This window comes from Stegostoma tigrinum, chromosome 9 (assembly GCF_030684315.1).
Source record: "Stegostoma tigrinum isolate sSteTig4 chromosome 9, sSteTig4.hap1, whole genome shotgun sequence".
In the NCBI taxonomy this organism is placed as follows: domain Eukaryota; kingdom Metazoa; phylum Chordata; class Chondrichthyes; order Orectolobiformes; family Stegostomatidae; genus Stegostoma; species Stegostoma tigrinum.
Window position 1 is genome coordinate 92,173,526 of NC_081362.1, and position 20,632 is coordinate 92,194,157.

Genomic DNA, 20,632 nt, shown 5'->3' on the forward strand with positions numbered 1-20,632 from the left:
TCCTCTCTATCAGTACCTGTACAAAGGCTCGACAGTGCATTGTTATCAGCAACAGTAAGGCAGGCAGAGGGTCAGAGATATTAGGAATATTGTCTCCTCCCATCGACTACTGGATTACAAAGAGCATGGGGAGTGTCAGGGCAGGGGAAGAGTCGGGGTTGGGGGAGAGCCGGGGTGGGGGGAGAGCCGGGGCTGGGGGGGGAGCCGGGGCGGGGGGGGAGAGCCGGGGCAGGGGGGAGAGCCGGGGCTGGGGGGGGAGAGCCGGGGTGGGGGGGAGAGCCGGGGCTGGGGGGGAGAGAGCAGGGGAGGGGGGGGGGGGACAGCCGGGGCGGGGGGAGAGTCACCTTGTTCATCTGAACATATGAAATCTCCAAGTGGGTTGTTAAAACCCATAGATTGTCCTGGGACAGGGGAAGCCATGATACATGAAGATATCAGATCATATTGCCAAGCTGTTTACCCTCCATCAAAGATTTTAATCCTGGTGGGCTCCACTTGCTTGTTGGAATGGTCTTTGTTCGCACTGGTCTCCATCTTTTCCCTTTCCTTTTCAAAACTTCCTGCTGCTTTCCCTCCAGCCCCATCATGATCACACTGTGAAGATTCATACCATTTCATCTGCAAAAGACAGATGGCACCGTATTATTTCGCTATGTCTCTTGTCCGAGCAGATCTAAGCTCTTAACCCTTCATTGTCCTGACCATTTTTCAGGACAGAGTGTGCGGTAATCTCATTGAAGAAAACACAACTCTGACGGAATCTCAAACTAGGGGGCACTGCTTCCAAATCTCATTTCCGACAGAAACACTCAGGAATTTCTAATCTCAGATGGTTATTAGTCATTGGAATTCCCTCTTACAGAGAGCAGTGGGGGTTGGATTAGTTTGAGGGTTACAGAGGAGCAGGCTCCTGGCTGGAGTCAAAGCGACAATCTGAACACGCACCATGTACAGAATGGCCCTTTGAGCCTGCTCTGCCATTCAATCAGATCATGGCTAATCTAATCACAACCTCCACTCTACATTCTCCCTGAAAATCTTTCATCGTCCTTGGTCATTGACAATCTATCTCCCCCTGACCTTAAAAATATTTAAAGATTCTGCTCCTGCTGCTGTCTGACCAAGGGAATTCCAAAGACTCTCAACCCTGAGAAGTAAATGTTTCTGCATCTCAGTCTTAAATGGGTGACCCTTTATTTTTAAACTCTGACCCCTTGTTCTAGATTCTCCCACAACAGGAAATATCCTTTTGACATACACCTGGTCAAGTCCCCTCAGCATCTTATACGTTTCAATTAAGTCACCTCCGGCTTTTTTGAACTTCAGACGATACAGGCCTAGCCTGTCTGGCCTTTCCTCATAAGGTGATCAGCTCATTCGAGGTATTAGTTCAGTAAACCTTCTCTGAGCTGCTTCTAATGCATTAACATCTTCCTGCAAGTACGGTGGCCAGTGCTGTTCACAGTACTCTAGATACAGTCTGCAATGCCCTGTATAACTTAGGCAGAACCCCTGTACTCTTCCATTCAATTCCCTTTGCAATAAACAGAACAATCTATTGGTTTTTCTGATAACTGATTGTACTTAGAGACTAATCCTCCACAACCAAGGCATTAGAATACCCGCATCTCATGCAATGCACACTCAATTGGCCAAATGGCCATGTCCTGGTCCTATTCCTTATGAATTCTCCTGTGGAGAATCTTGCAGTGCAGAAGGGAGCTGGTCAGCTCTGGAAAGAGCTCCTTGATCAATTCAATTGCACAATCGCTTTCTCCATAGCTCTGTAACTTTCCCCCTAAAGGATTCATCCAATTTCTTTTCAGGGCTATCGCCAGATCTGCTTCCACTGCTTTGCATTCTGATCATAATTCATCCATCCTTCTCTGCATTGGTCTGTCAGCCAGCACAATCTCCATTGCTGACCCTAAAATAAAATATAGAACTGCTGGGTGTTTGGAATCTGAAACAGAAGTGGAAATTGCTGGCAAAACTTAGCGGGTCTGGTAGCACTTATGGGAAGAAGGCACAATTAATGTTTCAAGCCTGGTGACTCTTCATGACTCTTTCAATGAAGGGTCACGCCACTCAAAACATAATCTCTGCTTTCTCTCTCCACAGACGCTGTCAAACCTGCTGGGTTTCTCCAGCAATTTCTGTTTTCATTTCAGTCACTGACTTCTACCACTGGAAGCAGTATCTATTATTTACTCAATCCCAACTTGCTTTTGGTTTTGAATACCTTTGCTTAATTACACTGTTCTCCTCTGCCTGCTTCTCCCATCTCCCGATTCTCCAGTGCCATCCCATTCACATTCTTCCTACATCACAGTGCCCAGGACGGGACTCTTTAGTTTGATTGGGGCCAAATCCACAAACATCCCCTCCTTCCACAAAGACAGGTTGTGTGGACCATCTAAAGGATGTACTTCAGAAATTCATGGAAAATAGGAGCAGGAGTACGCCATTCGGTCCTTTGAACCTATTCCACCATTCAGTAGGATCATGGCTGATCATTCAACTCAGACCCCCATTCCCTCTTTCTCCCTGACAGCCTTTTATCCCTTTAGTCCTAAGAACTATGTCTAAATCCTTCTTGAAAACATTCAATGTATTGGCCTCAGCCGTTTTCCGTGACAGAGAATTCTACAGGCTCACCAATCTCTGGGTGAAGACGTTTCTCCACATCTCAGTCCTAAATGGCCCACCCATGTCCTTAGACTGAGCCCCCCTGGTCTATCAGGAACATCCTTCCTGCATTTATCCTGACTGGTCCTGTTAGAATTTTATAGGCTTCTATGAGATCCTCCCTCCTTCCTCTAAACTCCAGTGAATATATTCCCTCACTGATCCAGTCTCTGTTCATTTGTCAGTCCTGCCATCCCGGGAACACAGACCCAACAGACCCACAGTGTGAACTGTCTCCACTTTGCGTCACTTGGCGTGAGGGGTTAGCCATAATGGTAGTTACTGTCCTCCACTCTGTCCTCACTGCAGCCCCTTTTCCACTCTCTGAGGAGGACATGGTGAATCTGCTCCTGATCAAGGAGGCCATGAAAACAGCCAGGCAGCAGGAGAAAGCTCATTGGCCGAACTACCTCCCATATCCCATGGTCATGTCTGCGTCTGTGTGGACTGGATAGGAATGACACAAGGCTATTTGTGACTAGGGGGCAACGCAGGGCCTGGAGTGCACTTTGGAAAATGGTTTATTCACAGAATGTAGGTCTCTCAGCCTGAGCCAGCATTTATTGCCCAGAGGGAATTTTAGAGTCAACCACATTGCTGTGGGTCTGGAGTCACATGTAGGCCAGACCAGGTAAGGATGGCAGTTTCCTTCCCTCAAGGAACAAGAGGGGTTTTTCATAAAATCCCTACAGTGTGTAAACAGGCCACTCGGCCCACTGAGTCAGCACTGACCCTCCAGTGAGAATCCCACCCAAACCCAGGCCCAGGCCCTGGCCCTGGCCCCATCCTCATAACCCCACTTTTCCCATGACCAGTCCAGCCTAGCCTGCACATCTTTGGACTGTGGGAGGAAACCGGAGCACCCGGAGGAAACCCACGCAGACACGGGGAGAATGTGCAAATTCCACACAGACAGTCGCCCGAGGGTGGAATCGAACCTGGGTTTTTAACACCAGTTGTCAGTGTTAACATTGGTGCATTTGGCATTGTATTTTAATTTTAATTTTATTTGTTTATGTTTCATTCCTGGTTTAGTGCCCTTTTCACACGATGGCTCCCTTAAACCTGATTTAAATGGCCTGCCAACATTGTCAACATCATAGACTCATACAGCATGAAAACAGGCCCTTTGGCCCAACCGGTCCCACCTGCCTGATCCTGGCCCACATCCCTCCAAACCTTTCTTATTGCTGTGCTTATCCATATGTCTTTTCAATGTTGTAACCACACCCGCACCCACCACTTCCTCTGGAAGTTCATCCCACACACGAAATGCTCCCCGAGTAAAATAGTTACCCCTCGCATCTTTTTAAATTCTCTCTCCTCTCACCTCAAAAAGATGCCCCCTAGTTTTGAAATCCCCCACTCTCAGGAAGGAAAAAAACCTCCCATTCACCTTATCTGTGCCCCTCAAGATTTTGTACACCTCTGTAAGGTCACCCCCTCAACCTCATGCACATCCAGTCAACCCAGACCCTCCTTATCACTCAAATCCTCCATTCCCAGCAGCATCCTGGAGAGTCTCTCTGAGCCCTGTGCAGTTTAATGACATCCAGGGGCCTGGCTGACTTTTACCTGGGCTATACTTTGTTTCCAGCTGCTGGAGGCCACAAGCTTTCCTGAACTGGGCCAGTTCAGAGCAGACATGATGTAGATCTCCCTGGCTGCCTTCTGCTTGGACCTCAGGAGTGCCAAGGCGACTTTCGTGGCAGTGCCCGGCGGGTTGGGGTTGTAGGAGCTGATGCACCAGGTGGCATACATCGACAGCTTGGGCGCCGTGTGCCGGGTCGGGTTGGGCTTGGTGTAGTTTAGGAAGCACCAGCTGACGCTGGTGGAGGTGCGGAGGCTGGGGAACTGCAGGAACTGCTGGAGGTCGGCTGCGTCCGACAGGAGAATGGTGCCCCCGACCACCGTCCCCCCCTGGCTGGTGGGCACCTGGAGCAGCATGCTGATGGGGAACTTCTGCGGAGGGGCCGGGAGCTCCGAGGGACTGTCGCCCGGCGACAGAGGCGCTCTCTGCGGACTCTCGGCGTCGAAGCTCTCCACCGACTCCATGTCGCTGCACTGGCTGGCGGACTCCAGGCTCTGAAGGCTGTGACGTTGCAGAGAGCCTGGGGAGGAGCTGGACGACAACAGCTGACCTTCCTTCATCTCGGTGGTGCAGAACTGGCGGACCAACTGTGGTTTGGCCGGTTTAGCGCCTCCTTGGGACACAGTGGGTGGAGGTGCACCAGACTCCCTCAGGCTCAGTTTCTCCAGCATCTGCCCACAGATCTTCTCCTCCTTGATGCGCTTCTGCTGCTTGGTCTCCAAGGAGAGCTCCAGGCTGCTGGCAGGTGACAGCATTCGCTTGCTCCCTCCAATGGACGAGCCACCATCCGAGCTCACCAGGCTCAGGGTGAGTGGCACCGACGGTTCCCCAGCCGTGCCGGTCGCCACCGAAGGGGGAAGCCCCCACTGGGAGCAGTGCAGCGGGACGGCACGGCCGGCTCCCCTGCTCTGCTCCAGGCCCGCCCTGGTCGAACGCTCCTCCACCTTGCAGATGACGACGGCGGTGTTGGGGTTGGCCGGACCCCGGGGTCCCGGCACGTGGGAAACGCTGGTGTACATGACGCTGCCGTAGGTGGGCACGTTGGCCTGGATGCGGACGGGCACCAGTAGCGAGGGCGGGGGGCGTCCGGAGCCCGGGGTGAGCGGGGCCCTCTCTGGAGGGAAGCGGGCCCGGCGGCTGGGGGAGTGCTGAGGGGAGGCCCGGGGCGAGGGGCAAGCGGGATCCTTATCCCCCCAACCCGGGCGGGCCTGAGGGCGCCTGTCGGCTGGTTGACCTGGGTAGGCCTCGATGGGGTTGGCAGGAGGGAGGGGCGCAGCCGGCTGCAGAGGAGCCGCTGGCCAGGGCGGGACGCATGGGTCAGGGTTGGGGGCGGGGAAGGGGGATGGGTGAGGCAGCTGGTAGAGTTGCCAGGGCTGGTGGAAGTCGAGAGGGTAAGGGGCGTCGCCAGGGCGGTCGGTGGGGGTGGGCGGGCGGTGTCGAGGGCCCCGCCCAGGGATCGTTGGCCCACACAACTGGTGACTGGAGACTTGCATTGGCTCGGCCTGGTCTGGGCAGTGCTCCAGCTGAGAATTCTCCGAGTACTGCCCGAGGGAGGCCTGGCGCACCAGGAAGCACCTCCTCCTTTCCCTGACAGCTGGGGAGGTGGGGCCAGGCCCACGAGGCAGGGCCCCCCCGGGGCCTCCCGACAGGTTTCCATAGTCGAAGGATTTGCTGCGGATCTCCACCATGTCCATGTAGGGCTGGCATGGGGCCTGTTCAGAGGCCGAGCGCCTCATCTCCTTTTGCTGTTGCTGCTGCTGCTGCTGGCACAGCAGGCCTAGGCTGTTGACCGTGTAGGGTACCGTCAGGTACTCGGCCGTCTCCAGCCTGCCAGAGGCCCCAGGCTTCGGGCCCTCATCCCTCTCCAGCGAGAGGGAGAAGCTGGAGCTGTGAGACCAGTTACTGTCCTGACTCAGACTCCGGGACAGGGTGCCCGACTCGAGGCTCGATTCCCCAGAGGAGTACTCCAGCTCAGCGAGGCGTAGCCTCTTCTTTTTCGGTGGTAGTTTTTCGGCAGGCAGCTGGGAGAGCGTCTCACTCCGCTGCGGCCACTGGAACTCCTCGGGGACCTTTTCAGTCTCCTTGGCAGGGGCCTCTTCCAGATCCTTCTCTGGCTTGTCTGGCTCCTCTGTCACCCGGATCTCCGGCACCTGGATGTTGTGCTGGCGCACCAGCTTGGGGGGCAGCTGGGTCTGCGGGCCAGACTGCAGCTCTCCCCCCTCGGCAGAAGGTTCAGCCCCCCCAGGGCCGGACAGCAACTCCATGGACTCGGACCTCTCGAAGGAGCCCGGCCAGCTCAGCGAGTTGGTGTGCTGGATGACCGAGATCTCGTTGCCCATCGCCCTGCGGCCTCCGTCCTGTTTGCCCGGACCCTGCGCCCCGGGAGCGTCCTCCATCGGCTGCGGCTCGCTCTCTTCCATGGCCGCCGGGGCCGGCTCCCTCAGCAGGCCGCACAAACCTGAGGTGGTCACAGTCGACAAGGAGACGGCTCTGGAAATGGGCTCCTGGTCGGCGGAGGGGTTCCCCTCAGCTTTCGGCTCGCCCCCCGAGGTGGGTGACCAACTCGCTGTGCCATATGGGCCGCTGTATTGGCTAGGGAGGTCCTCCTCATCCCCGACGCTCTTCTCTTTCCTTCGCTTCCTGAACGGTAGGTTCTCTGGCACCGGGCTGGCTTTGTAGGCCGTGGCCTGGGATACTTCCAGCCCGACCTCGCCCGGGCCTTTGGGTGCCACGCTCTTAACCCGTGACCCATGTGAACAATAGAACTTCCTGTGGGCTTCAAAGTTGTCCCAAATCTGATACTTGACACCGCAGATTTCGCACTCGTACACCGCACCCACACCCTTCTGGGCTTTCCTCACCAGAGGCGACAGGTCCCCCCCTTCGGCTGACTCCCCTTCCTCCAGCTTGGTGGACCCTGCCAGGGGTGGTCCTCTGGGGAAGGCCCCTGGGCCTGGCTCCCCATCGTCGTGGCCGCAGCCCCCCGGGGCGTGTCCCTCAAGCCCGGAGAACAGCTCGATGGCCGTCTGGCGCTTCAGCATGCGTTGGTGAGGCAGCAAGGCAGAGCCGGTGTGGAACACATCGTCAGAGCCCGTCATCCTCTCATCAAAAGAGTGGCTCCCCCTCAGCACCTGGGAGACTCCCAGCCCGCTCCCGGAGGATATCGGCATGGAGTTACTCCGAGTTAAGGTGGCGCCGTCGGCTATGTCCGTTGGGATGCCCAGAAGCTCCTTCTCTGGTGGCACAAGGCACTCTGTGGCGCTCAGGCCCAGGGACTCTTCGGAGAACGCCTTGCCTTCGCTGACCAGCTGCCCCAGTGGAGCCGGATGCTTCCGCAACTCGTCGCCGTCTCCCCGGTAACAGGAGAACCTCCGTGGCTTGATAGGGTCCAGCTGGCTGGGGTCGACCAAGACGTTATTGTGGCTTATGAGCTGCATTATGTGCTCCTCGATGAACTTCTCCAGGTCCGGCTTGTCTCCTGGGAGACCCGCCAGGCTGGCTTTGTCCTTGCAGACCATCAGAGGGTGCTCTTGCGTAGCCACATTGACTGCCAGGGGCCTGGGTGCCAGTCTGGCGAACTTGCCGAAAATGATCTCGGCGTAGGACTTCGCATTGGTGTTAGGGGGGCTAACCTGCTGCTCGGCGCTCTCTGACCGTGAGAAGTAGCCCGAGTCGGTGCTTCCCTTGCTGTGGGGGCTCAGCAGGTTGACACACTGCTCGCTGTCCTGGCCTCGCTTCTCATTCAGCCGCAGTGCCAGCTTCTGCTTGATGGTGTGCGGCCCACCGTACTTCCAAACCACACCGGGGGGACTCGGGCAGGCTTCTGTCTTGACGTAGGCCGGAGGGGTCTCCGTCTGAGCCTGAAGGCCGCATTTGGGGACGATCAGGATGGGCACCTTTATGGGCCCGGCCGCGGGCTCCTCCCCCAGCGCCTCGGAGTCCGAGCTGTACTTTTGAGCCGCCCCGAGGGAGCGGTGCAGGGCGGGAGCACCGCCCTCGGCCACCTCCGGTTCCGGCGTGGCTGGCAGGGATAGCCTCTTGCTGGCGCAGATCTCCTCGTCCGTGTCCGTGCTCTCATCGGCGTCGGAGTGCAGACCAGCCTCTTCGCCGGCTCCCAGGGGCTCTGTATCTGAGCGGCAGCTGGGCTCGGCCTCGGCTTCAGCAGAGAGTAGGCCGGCCTTGATGGCGTGGGCGTGGGACTTGCGGTGTTTATACAGGTTGCTCTTGGTCTTGAAGGAGAAGCCGCAGGGGGCACAGGGATAGGGCCTCTCCCCCGTGTGGGAGCGGATATGCTTCTTGAGAACGCTGGGCTTGGCGCAGGCCCGCCCACAATACTGGCAGATGTGTTTGCCCGGCTTCTTGGGCTTCTTGTCCCTGCGCAAGGCCTCATCCCGGGGCCCGGGCACGGTCTGGGGGTAATGGCGATAACATGCTGGGGTAGAGGCCTTGCCCAGCTGGCGGGGCCGGTGCTGGACGGGCAGGAAGACTTCAGGGGGTGCGGCCTCCAGGGGCCGGCTGAAAGGCCAGGGGTGCCCCTCCCCGCCGGCTCCCGGCTCCGGGGCTGGGTACCCCCGGGGGTCAGGCCGCCGCTGGAAATGGGGGAAGGGGCGGGGGGCGTAGTGGTGGTAGGGGCCGCCCAGGAGTTGCCGGGACTGGGCCTGGCGAGGAGCGTCGGCCGGAAGCTGGAGTTCCGGGCAGTAGTAAGGCCCGGTCCCACCGACGGGGCCGGGGCTGGGGTCCGGAGCCAGCCTCTGACCCCCTCGTTCGGTGAAAGCGCCGGGCGGTAACCGGGGGGCGTCCCGTTGGACTGGGCCGGCGACACCGCCGCCCTCTGCCGCACTCAGCATCGCGCGTTTCGGCTCCATTTCCGGTCAGTACGGTCACTAAGTGCCGGGGCTTCGCTGCTGAGGCTCCGTCAACTGCATCTAAAGTTTGGCTGGGTCTGCCGGTGCCGCCATCTGCCAATCACCGCTGGCATGGAACCAAAGAGCTGCTCCCTCTGAGGTCACTCGCGGTCGGAGGGCGTGGCTGCAGAGGGACCGTTGCTTGCAAGATTCTTCGCGCAGCTTCCTCCAATGGGGCTCAAGCTGTCCTCCCTGGTGCATGCGCGGCTGGTCGACAGTGCGCCGTCACTCTCAATCGTTCGGCCTTCTCCATTGTCAAGCAGCCTGCCTTCTCAAGGTGCACAGGCAGATGCCAGCTGCAGACACGCTCCTCCTCGCGCAGCCCCCCACCCCTTCACATTCCTTCGGGGGAGTTGCGGGTGGGGCGGGGGGGAGGTGTGTGAATTTGAAGCGCACCTGGATGAAGAAAGGTGGGGGGAATCCGTAAGCCGCTCGTTCTGCCAACCCCCACCAACACCAGATTTGTGACGTCCTTCGGTATTTCCGCAAGGGTCGTTAGGTCAGCTTCCTGAAAGAAGGAAAAGAGACAGGGGGGGAGGCAAATAAAAAAACACATGAATAAAAAGAAAGATCCCACAGAATACAGTATCATTTAATGATTTGCTTGAGGCTTACGGGCTTTTATGAGCATTCCACTGTATCTCAGTGGCAGCGCACTCACCTCAGTCTCAGAAGGTCCTCAGATCGAGTCCCTGCCCAGGGGGAGTAAGCAGAACAGGAGGGAGAAACAAACAGCTCAGGCCATTCAGCCCCTCAACTTCCCTTCCTGTTCACTCACCTTTTTTAGAACTCTATCCACGTTACGCAACAATGTGGGATTCTGCACAAAACAGGGACCAAGAGCAAACAGAAACGTTGATGGCGGGAAAAGCGAGAGTGAAGTGGAAACTATCAAAAAGTGGGTCAGGCAGTCTCTGGAGCATACTCTGTTGGAGCAGCGTTCCATTCTGAAATGGCAGCTCTGTGGGATGAAGCTGCGGATTTTAAACATAGGAGACAGGCACGAGTAGGCGGCACGGTGGCTCAGTGGTTAGCACTGCAGCCTCACAGCGCCAGGGACCCGGGCTCGATTCCAGCCTCGGGCGACTGTCTGTGTGGAGTTTGCACATTCTCCCCGTGTCTGCGTGTGTTTCCTCCGGTTGCTCCGGTTTCCTCTCACAGTCCACAGATGTGCAGGTTAGGTGAATCGGCCGTGCTACATTGCCTGTAGTGTTCAGGGGTGTGTGGGTTATAAGGGGATGGGTCTGGGTGGGATGCTCCAAGGGGTGGTGTGGACTTGTTGGGCCGAAGGGCCTGTTTCCACTCTGTAGGGAAGCTAATCTAATCTAAAGTGTAGGCCAGCTGAGCCTGCTCGATATGATCATGGCCTACATGTGGGCCCCTTATCATGAGTTTGAAACAATGACTATAACATTCACTTATAGGGGGTGCTTTATGACTTGAATATTCCTTGCTCCTCTCCTCATTCCCTCTCTGAGAACATGCCAAACCCCTAACCAAGGCCCAATCAGTTGTCCCTCCTGTACTCTCCGAGTTACACCGGCTCCCAGTCAAGCAGCATCTTGATTTTAAAGGCCTTGAACAAATCTCTCTACGGCCTTACCATACCCTGGCCCTGTAACCCCCTTGAATGCCACCATCTTTCTCTCGGTGTGGCCTTTTCAGCAGCAGTCGTCCTGATATTAAATCGCACTGCCATCGAAACAGGCAGGTTTTGGAACAACGCTTTTTCTAAAAAAGTCATTCGTGGGATGAGAGCGTCACTGGCTAGGCCAGCAATTATTGCCAGACAGGTTCTGGCTTGAGTACCCCATCCACAACACTGAGGTACAAGTCTTCTCAAAAACTCTAAAAACTCAACCCCATTGCTGTGGGCCTGGAGTCACATGTAGGCCAGTCCAGGTAAGGATGGCAGCTTCCTTACCTCAAGGACACGAGTGAACCAGATGGGTTTTTCCCAACAATCAATAATGCATTCACAGTCATCATAGGCTCTTAATTCCAGACTTTTATTGAATACAAATTCCATTAACTATGAGCCTGGGTCCCCAGTACATTACCTGGGTCTCTGCATTAACAGCCCAGTGCTAACACCACTAGGCCATTACTTACAAGCCGGAAAAAGTTCAGCTTTGAAGAAGGGTCATACCAGACTTGAAACACTAACACTGATTGTCTACAGATGGTGTGAAGCTGGATGAACACAGCAGGACAAGCAGCAAATCAGGAGCACAAAAGCTGGCGTTTCAGGCCTAGAAGGGTCTAGGCCTGAAACATCAGCTTCTGTGCTCCTGAGATGCTGCTGTGTTCATCCAGCTTCACACTTTGTTATCTTGGATTCTCCAGCATCTGCAGTTCCCATTATCTCCATCCACAGATGGTGCTGAGTTTCTCCAGCACTTTCTGTTTGTGTTTCTAATTTCCAATGCCTGCCTCATTTTGCTTTTCACCTGGCATTTTTCCAGCCTCCTATGCTTCAGGGTAGGCCTTTTGAGAAAACTAAGTAACGATGCATCTGAAATCAACCCTTAGCAGGAGGACCACTTTAAACACCTGCTGGTCTAACAAACATCTCCCCAGAACAAACTCTTTGTGGTATTTTATCAACCCAAGTAAACTATCTGCCTAGTTGAAGGCTGAGATAGATTTCTAATCAGTGAGGTCATCAAAGGTTATGGGGGTAAGGCAGGAAAGTAAATTTGAGGTTTGCCAGATCATCCATGTTGAATGGCAGAGCAAACATGGTGGGCTGAACGGCCTACTTTTGCTCCTATATTATATAGTCTCAACACTGAATTTAAAAAACAACAAAGTGTGGGTGACAACAGCTTCTTGACACATGCTCCATGATAAAACCATGCCCAATGTATGGGGTAGCATGGTGGTTAGCACTGTCGCCTCATGGTGCCAGGGACCCGAGTTCGATTCCACCCTGGGGCGACTGTCTGTGTGGAGTTTGCACATTCTCCCCATGTCTGTGTGGGTTTGCTCCGGTTTCCTCCCAAAGATGTGCAGGTTAGGGTCGATTTGGCCATGCTAAACTGCCACATAGTGAGCAGGTTAGATGGACTAGCCACGGGAAATGCAGCTATAGGGTTAGTATGGGATCAATGACCTGTTTCCAAGCTGTTGGAATTCTATGAATTAGATTCAACGGCCAAACCATTTTCCCATGCAGTGTAAATTATGTGAAATTCAGTGTTTTTGTGATTCTGCCCTGAGAAACGCAAGATAAAAAACCTTTGACGAGCCCTTCATTTTTAATAGCTGTATGACTGAGGAAGTAGATAAATAGGTTTCATTAGGGCTGGGTTTGGCACTTATCGTAATCCTGGAACCTCAGCATTGCTGAGCAAAAAGTAATGAATGGATGGATTACACTCCAGCTCTAGGGTCGAGGCGCACATCCATTCCAGCACAAACCCCAGGCTTGTTCTATTTAGATGGATGGTAACTTTAGAACAGGAGTAGTCCACCCAGGCCCTTCAGTGTGGTTGAGATGACCCGAAAGCTCTGTTTCCACGCTGTATGACTCTATGAGCCTGTTCTACCATTCAACAATACAATGGCTGATGTGTGGCCTAACTCCATATACCTGTCTTTGGTCCATATCCCTTAACACCCCCACTTTATAAAAATGTATCAACCTCAGCTTTAAAATTAACAACTGACCCAACAGCCACTGCCGTTTGCAGAAGAGAGTTCCAAACCTCAACCACACTTTGTGTGCACTTCCTACATTTCTCCTGAATGGTCTGACCCTCATTCTCAGGCCAAGCCCTCGAATCCAGACAAAATAGCCTGCCTTGTATCTACGCTGCCTTTTCCTGTCAATACCTTGGATACTTAATCTGGGGGCTGTTCAAGCGAATTCCCAATGGCCACACAGCAACGACACAGAATTAATTACCGTCTGATAGGCACGTCATTCGCAGGGTAGTTCCTGGATAATAGGAGTGTGATTTGGTAGAAGGCACTGTGTTGAGATTGGGGCTGAGACGACATGGCAGGAGGTTATATATCCTGCACCTAACCATATAGCTGTCAAGCAGTCAATCTTCCCAGCAATGCTAATGTTAACATTCCTCATTGTGTCGAGTTCATAAGGCACAAACAAATATCACATTAGAGCCAACCATTACCTAGTTTTCCGTCAAGTTCCACTTCTGTGTGCTAATTCCAATTCTCCTTTATCATGGCATCAGGTTTCTCTGGAAAGGATTAAACATAGAGCCTGTAAGAACATGCTTTATAATCATGACTCGTTTTATGAGGCATAACACAATAGTTATAGACAGACAGGCACCTATGTTCTTGTTGTAAGATGAATAATTAAACCACAGATTCCCAGATAAACGCTGAACTAAAATCTCATACACAAGGAAATTTGCAATTAACCTTCCTTTGAGAAAAGAAACCTATATCATTAGCAGTGTTTCTGGCAAAGATATCTCATAACATACAACAGTCACTCAGTTCATGAGAGGGACTTGGGATTTGGGGAAGGTGATAGAAGGAGAAATAGTGGAATTCCAGAACTTTGGACCTCAGCTACGAAAGGCACGGATGCTAACAGTGATAGATGAAGGGGATGGGCAAGAAATCAGAACTTGAGGAGCAGCACAGAAATCCCGGAGGAATGTAGGTCTGCAAGACGTTACCGAGAAAGACTTAATGCTTCTCTCCCTCTTTGACAGAATATCTTCTAATCTTAAATCATGCAGCACTCATTTCAGAGATAGTCGGAACTGCCAATGCTGGAGAATCTGGGGTAACAAGGTGTAGAGCTGGATGAACACAGCAGGCCAAGCAGCATCAGAGGAGCAGCAAGGCTGACCCTGATGTAGAGGAGGTCACAACAGGAACAGCGGATACAGTGGTATAATGTGGTATACTGTCCTTCCTTGCACCTATCCCCTCCTCCCACCTCAAGCCACACCCCAATCTCCTACCTACTAGCCTCATCCCGCCCCCTTGACCTGCCCGTCCTCCCTGGGCTGACCTGTCCCCTCCCGACCTCCCCACCTACACTCACCTTTACTGGCTCCATCCCCTCCTCCTTGACCTGTCGGTCTCCTCTCCACCTGTCTTCTCCTTTATCCATCTTCTATCCGCCTCCCCCTCTCTCCCTATTTATTTCAGAATCCCCTTCCTTTCCACCATTTCTGAAGAAGGGTCCAGACCTGAAACATCAGCTTTCCTGCTGCTCTGATGCTGCTTGGCCTGCAGTGTTCATCCAGTTCTACACCTAGCACTCATTTTAGGCTTGGTCTCCCTTGGTGCGCCACTGCCTTTGATTCCACAGTTTGGGGCACACTGCATTTGCCTTGAGGTCAACAGGAGCTCCAGGGTAACTGGGTAAATCTTCAGTATCACTCTCAAAGCAAGGCTATTTGAAGAAACAGGACCATGAGGGGATCATTTGGCCCATCTAGCCAGCTCCACCATTTGATGAGATGACGACTGATCATTTTTTTGACAGTGTAAACTTCTATCATGGCTTTACATAAGAGCACAAGAACTAGGAACAGGAGTAGGCCATCCGGCCCCTTCAGCCTGCCCCGCTATTTAATAAGATCATGGCTGACCTTTTCATAGACTCAGCTCCACTTACCCACCCACTCACCATAACCGTTAATTCCTTTACTGTTCAAACATCTATTTTTGCCTTAAAGACATTCAATGAGGTGGCCTCAACTGCTTCACTAGGCAGGGAATTCCATAGATTCACAACCCTTTGGGTGAAGAAGTTCCTCACTGTGATGTTAACCCCTTAATATTTTCCTATTTTTAAACTTGTTTTCAACTCCGGAATTAAGCAATTCCTTTGCTGTATCTACGAATTGTACCTAGGTACTTGTACCCAAGATGTTGCCATAAGGAGGCAGACATTATAAAAGCTTTTCACTGTAGTCCTACAATGGTGTACATGTCACAATAAAAGGATATTGTGTTGATCTGCTCCCCCTTATTTTCAGGCTATGCCCCTCAGTTCTAGTTTCACCCATCAGTAGAAACAGAAATAATGAGAACTGCAGATGCTGGAGAATCCAAGATAACGAAGTGTGAGGCTGGATGAACACAGCAGGCCAAGCAGCAACTCAGGAGCACAAAAGCTGATGTTTCGGGCCTAGACCCTTTATCAGAGCAGGAAACAGCCTCCCTGCTTCTCTCTTATCTATTCCCTTCATAATTTTATATACTTCTATAACATCACACCTTCTTCTAAATTCCAATGAGAATAGTCCCAGTCTACCCAATCTCGTGTCATAAGCCAACACTCTCAACTCTGGATAACAAAGTGTGGAGCTGGATGAACACAGGAGGCCAAGCCCTCAGAGAGGGTCTAGGCCCGAAACGTCAGCTTTTGTGCTCCTGAGATGCTGCTTGGCCTGCTGTGTTCATCCAGCTCCACAGTTTGTTATCTTGGACTCCCCAGCATCTGCAGTTCTCATTATCTCTCATCTCACTCTCAACTCTGGAATCATCCTTGTGAACCTCCTCTGTGTCCCCTCCAGTGTCATTGTATTCTTTCCCAAGTAATGAGACCAAAACTGTACACAGTACTCCAGGTAACAAGGTGTAGAGCTGGATGAACACAGCAGGACAGGCGGCATCAGAAGAGCAGGAAAGCTGATGTTTTGGGTCTGGACCCTTCTTCAGAAATGCTACTCCAGGTGTGGCCTCACCAGCACCCTATATTGCTAAAGCATAACCTCACTGTTATTAAACTCTATCCCTCCAGCAATGAAGGGCATGTCATTCTACAATCACTTCCTCCTCCCAAAGCCTATCTAGAATTGATTAAAAAGGACCTTTCTCGACGACAATCTGATCTGAAGATAGGGAAGTTGGAAATACACCACCAACCAGAGCTCCCTTTATAATCGTATCAGAGATAATGGGAACCGCAGACGCTGGAGAATTCAAGATAATACAGTGTGAAGCTGGATGAACACAGCAGGCCAAGCAGCACCTTAGGAGCACAAAAGCTGACGTTTTGGGCCTAGGCCCTTTTTTCTGATGAAGGGTCTAGGCCTGAAACGTCAGCTTTTGTGCTCCTGAGATGCTGCTTGGCCTGCTGTGTTCATCCAGCTCCACACCTTGGTATCTCCCTTTATAATCCTCTTTTCCTGTTGTTTAGGTTGTGATCGCTGGTGTCGGAATCTACCAGCACAATGAACCCTTGCTTTCAAATCTTGGAAATGCCCTTCAGTGCAACCCAATGTTTGCTAAGTTGATGCCAGAAAGGTTAGTTTTCGTCACGAGAGCTGTTGGGCATGTTCTGAGTACTTATGAGCTTTTGTTTGAATGTTTGCAGCTTTTAATTTATGCACATAGACAGGGGAAATCATCAAAGATGAAACAGCAGATTTCAAGGAATTCCACAACAAAGGAAGCGTTTGATGAGATCTCATTGGAACTTAAGGAGCTACATAACAAAGGAAGCATTTAAGTGAGGTCAAAAGTAAACACAGAATCCCTTCAGGCAACAACTCATGTCTGAACATGGTTCAATCTCCAGCGTGAAAGCAAGTTCTCAGAGGCCCCAGTTGTTTAATTTGTAAGTCTCATTACTGTCCCCGCCTCCAAATCCTGCCCTGCTTTTGGAAAGACTGGGACAATGCCAGAAGGCAGCTGTGGAATGAAGGATATTGCAAGACCATGGAAACAGAAGCAGACCATTCAGCCCATTGATTCTGCTCTGCTATCCAATGACATCATGGCTGACTGGATAATCCTTAATAAAACAAACCCTTCATCAGAGAGGCTCTAGGTCCGAAACGTCAGCTTTTGTGCTCCTGAGATGCTGCTTGGCCTGCTGTGTTCATCCAGCTTCACGCTTTATTATCTTGGATTCTCCAGCATCTGCAGTTCCCATTATCTTTGAAAATCCTCAACTCCCTTTTCCTGCCTTTTCCCCGTAACCCTTGATCCCCCTTACTGACTAAAATTCTGTCCATCTAAGCCTTGAATATACTCGCTGATCCAGCCTCGACAGTCCTCTGTGATATAAAAGATTGCACAGATTCCCCTCCCTTCTTCTATCTTAAATGGATGGCGCCTTATTCTGAGACAATGCTCTTTGGTCCTAGACTCTCCCACAAGAGAAACAACCTCGACCTGTCAAGTCCTTAAGAATCTTGTATGCTTCAATAAAATAAGGTAACTTGCAATAATCTTACCAGGCCGCAGGGCTACTGTCTCATGAGAGGGACAACTGGTGGTGGTTTAACATGAGGGTCACCATGCCTCAGGTGAGGGGAGAGGGTGAGAAGGAGATTCCTACATGGTAAGAATTAGACCTGCACACTACAGGTCTGACGCTGGATCGCAAACCAGCTGTCTGGCCAACTGAGCTAACTGACCCCATTTTATTTCAATAAGGTCACCTCTCATTCTGAGCTCTAACCAATCCACTCAACCTCTCCTGCTAAGGAAGTCCTTCCATACCTGATGTCAGCTAAGTGAACCTTTTCTGGACTACCTCCAAGATAGGTGCACCTTCCATTAGATAAAGTGCCCAAAACTATTCACAGTAATCCACCTGTGATCTAAATGGGTCGGTTGAGATTGGAAGATATATCTTGAGCCCAATCCATTATTCAGTTAGATAACAATTGATCTGAATTTTAGCAACATCCACAAACATCTTGGATCGCTCCACTTGAAAACCTTTGCATGGCAAAATCTATTAACCCGAATGTTGAAATGGTTAACTGGCTCACATCACGAGCAGCTTTCGGCGAGAGGGAGTTCCAATCAATATTTTGTGTGAATAAACATTTCCTGGTATCACACATGAACACATGGCCCAGACCTTCAGCATTAGAAGATGAAGATTCTCTCTGTTTCCCCATTCTGATCCTTTAATTATTTTAAACAGCTCAGTTAGATCAGCCCTTTAATCCTCTGCAGGGATCACTATTGGATCTCTGATGTTGTTTATGAATACCACAAACACTAAATGAGAATGTGTGAGGTATGGTAAGTATGTTTGTGGGTTGAGGTTGGCTGGGAATTTGACAGTGAGGACATCAGTCTTAGGTTACAGGAGGATACAAACGGATTGGTCAGATCAGCAGAGATAACACTGAGTGGAGCTGGAGGAACACAGCAGGCCAGGCGGCATTAGAGGAGCAGGAAAGTTAACGTTTGCTGGGGCCCTTCTTCAGAAATCTTCAGAAACGTGAAACATCAACTTTCCTGCTCCTCTGATGCTGCCTGGCCTGCTGTGTTCCTCCAGCTCCACACTGCAAAACCTCAGATGTTGAGTGAATGTCAATTTCATCCCAACAGTCGCTCGTCACAGACAGGAAGTTCCACTAAGTCTTTTCATTCATTCATTCATGGAATGAAGGTGCCTCTGGCTAGGCCAGCATTTATTGCCCATTCCTAATCACCTAGAGGGCAGTTAAGAAGCAACCACATTGCTGTGGGTCTGGAGTCACATGTAGGCCAGATTCCTTCCCTAAAGGACATTAGTAAAGAGCTGAGTGGTTTTTTTTCTCCCCCGAAATTATTTCTTGGGCATCAGTAGACTCTTACTTCCAGGCTTTTGTTGATTTCAAATTTCACCATCTGCCAGGGCAGGATACAAACCTGGGACCCTTGATCACTGCCTAGGTCTCTGGATTAACAGTCCAGTGTTGATATTTTTTACAGGTGCACCACATAAACTATTCTATCCAGACGCATTGCAGCTTGGTACAGCAACTGCTCTACTCAGGACCCTAAGAAACTGGAGATCAGTCCATCACACAAGCCAACCTACCATCCATTGACTCCATCTACACTTTCCTGCCTCGGGAAGGTAGCCAACATCATGAAAGATCCCTCCCACCCCATTGTAACCTCTTCTAACCTCTTCCATCCAGCAGAAGATACAAAGCTTAAACATACATCTCAACAGATTCAGGAATAGATCCTTCCCCACCGTTATTGGATTTCCAAATGGACCTCTCAAATTTCAAATTTAATGTTGATCTCACTCTTTGTGCACCTTCTCTGCAGCTGTAACATTGTACTGCTCGCTCTGTTCTATTACCTGAACACATTTTGTATGTTATGGTTTGCCTGTACTGCACACAAAACAAATCTTTTCACTGCACCTCAGTAATAGGTCATCATCTCCCCAATTTTCTGGGCCATCACCATGGCCAAAGCTTCATTCCTAAAGTGTGGACACAACTGACCCAAAGATCCAACAGAAGTCTGACTGGTGATTTACAATGCCACTGTATGTCACTTGTTATGAATAGTTAATGACTCTGATTAACACCGTTGCCAGAGTGGATTCAAATGATATACAAGATTGTAATGTAGCATGAAGCTATGCTTTCTTGCAAATTTGGGTTTTATCCTGTTAATGACTGATAATTATTTTCTAATTTCACTAATATTTCCTGCCGTGTCCCATCTGTTTCTACTCGTTACTTCATTCACAGAGCGTCACACTAGTGTGAAACTTTCTATTTGAATCCAAAAATAAAAACGAGAGTGATAAAACTTTGCAGCAGCCTAGATAAATGTCGTTATGGAGGCCGGATTTGTTCAACTCACTCATACAGAGGAAAAAAGACATCGAAAGATGCAAGGTTAATTTTTCCTCATCAGATCCTAAACTGAAGATGAACACAAATGTTGTAACTGAGACAGTTTGGTGAAAATGCTTAGTTTTCTTTTCTTTGCTAGCCTCAGGGATCTATTTTGCCTCCTGGAACAGAAAATATTGGATTCATGCATTGAGCATAACTGAAACTAAAACAGAAAGTACAGGAGAAACTGCAGATCTGGCAGCATCTTTGGGGAGAGAGAAAAACAGAGTTACTGTTTTGAGTATAATGACTCTTCAGAACGAGAGCTCTCTTACAAATTTTGTTAAATTTAGTGTGGAAGACCATTTAGCCCATTGACCTACCAAAGATCATCCTATGCAGAGCCTTCTCTATAATCCTCCACTTTCCATGGCTGACCCATCCAGCCTGCACATCCCTGGACACTACAAGGCAATTTAGCATGGCCAATTCATCTAAACTGCACATCTTCGGACTGTTGGAGGAAACCAGAGCACCCAGAGGAAACCCATGTACACACAGGGAGAAGGTGCCAATGTACAGTCACCTGAGGGTAGAATTGGTCCCTGGCATTGTAAGGCAGCAGTGCCAACCATGGAGCCACCATGCTACCGTATGAGGCTGGAAATGTTAACTGTGTTTCTCCGTCTCCACGGATGCTGTCAAACCTGCTGAGTCTCTCCAGCATTTGGCTTTTATTTGAGGATGTAATTCAAGGTTAACAACCCAGTTCAGTACAGAGTGTTGTAACAATGGCAGATTTTGTCAGTCGGGTGGTTGTAAGAGATCGCAGAGCGTGGTTTCAAATATCTAGGCAGCTCTCAGTGTTGCTGTGGGCAATATTAATCCCTACATGAATGCTACCAAAAAAA

The 20,632-nt window shown here is 51.0% G+C and overlaps 1 protein-coding gene across 2 annotated transcripts in view; it reads right to left on the reverse strand.

Moving 5' to 3' along the window:
- hivep2a (HIVEP zinc finger 2a) overlaps nt 1-20,632 on the reverse strand; it is a 264,542-nt gene that overhangs the window by 25,145 nt on the left and 218,765 nt on the right. For both annotated transcript variants that reach the window (XM_048536448.2, XM_048536449.2), the window contains exons 2-4: nt 13,326-13,394; nt 4,264-9,691; nt 461-618 (exon numbers count right to left, since the gene is read on the reverse strand). In XM_048536448.2, coding sequence (XP_048392405.2) covers nt 461-618; nt 4,264-9,144 — 5,039 coding nt within the window. In that variant the 5' untranslated portion in view covers nt 9,145-9,691; nt 13,326-13,394. The remainder of the gene's footprint in view (nt 1-460; nt 619-4,263; nt 9,692-13,325; nt 13,395-20,632) is intronic.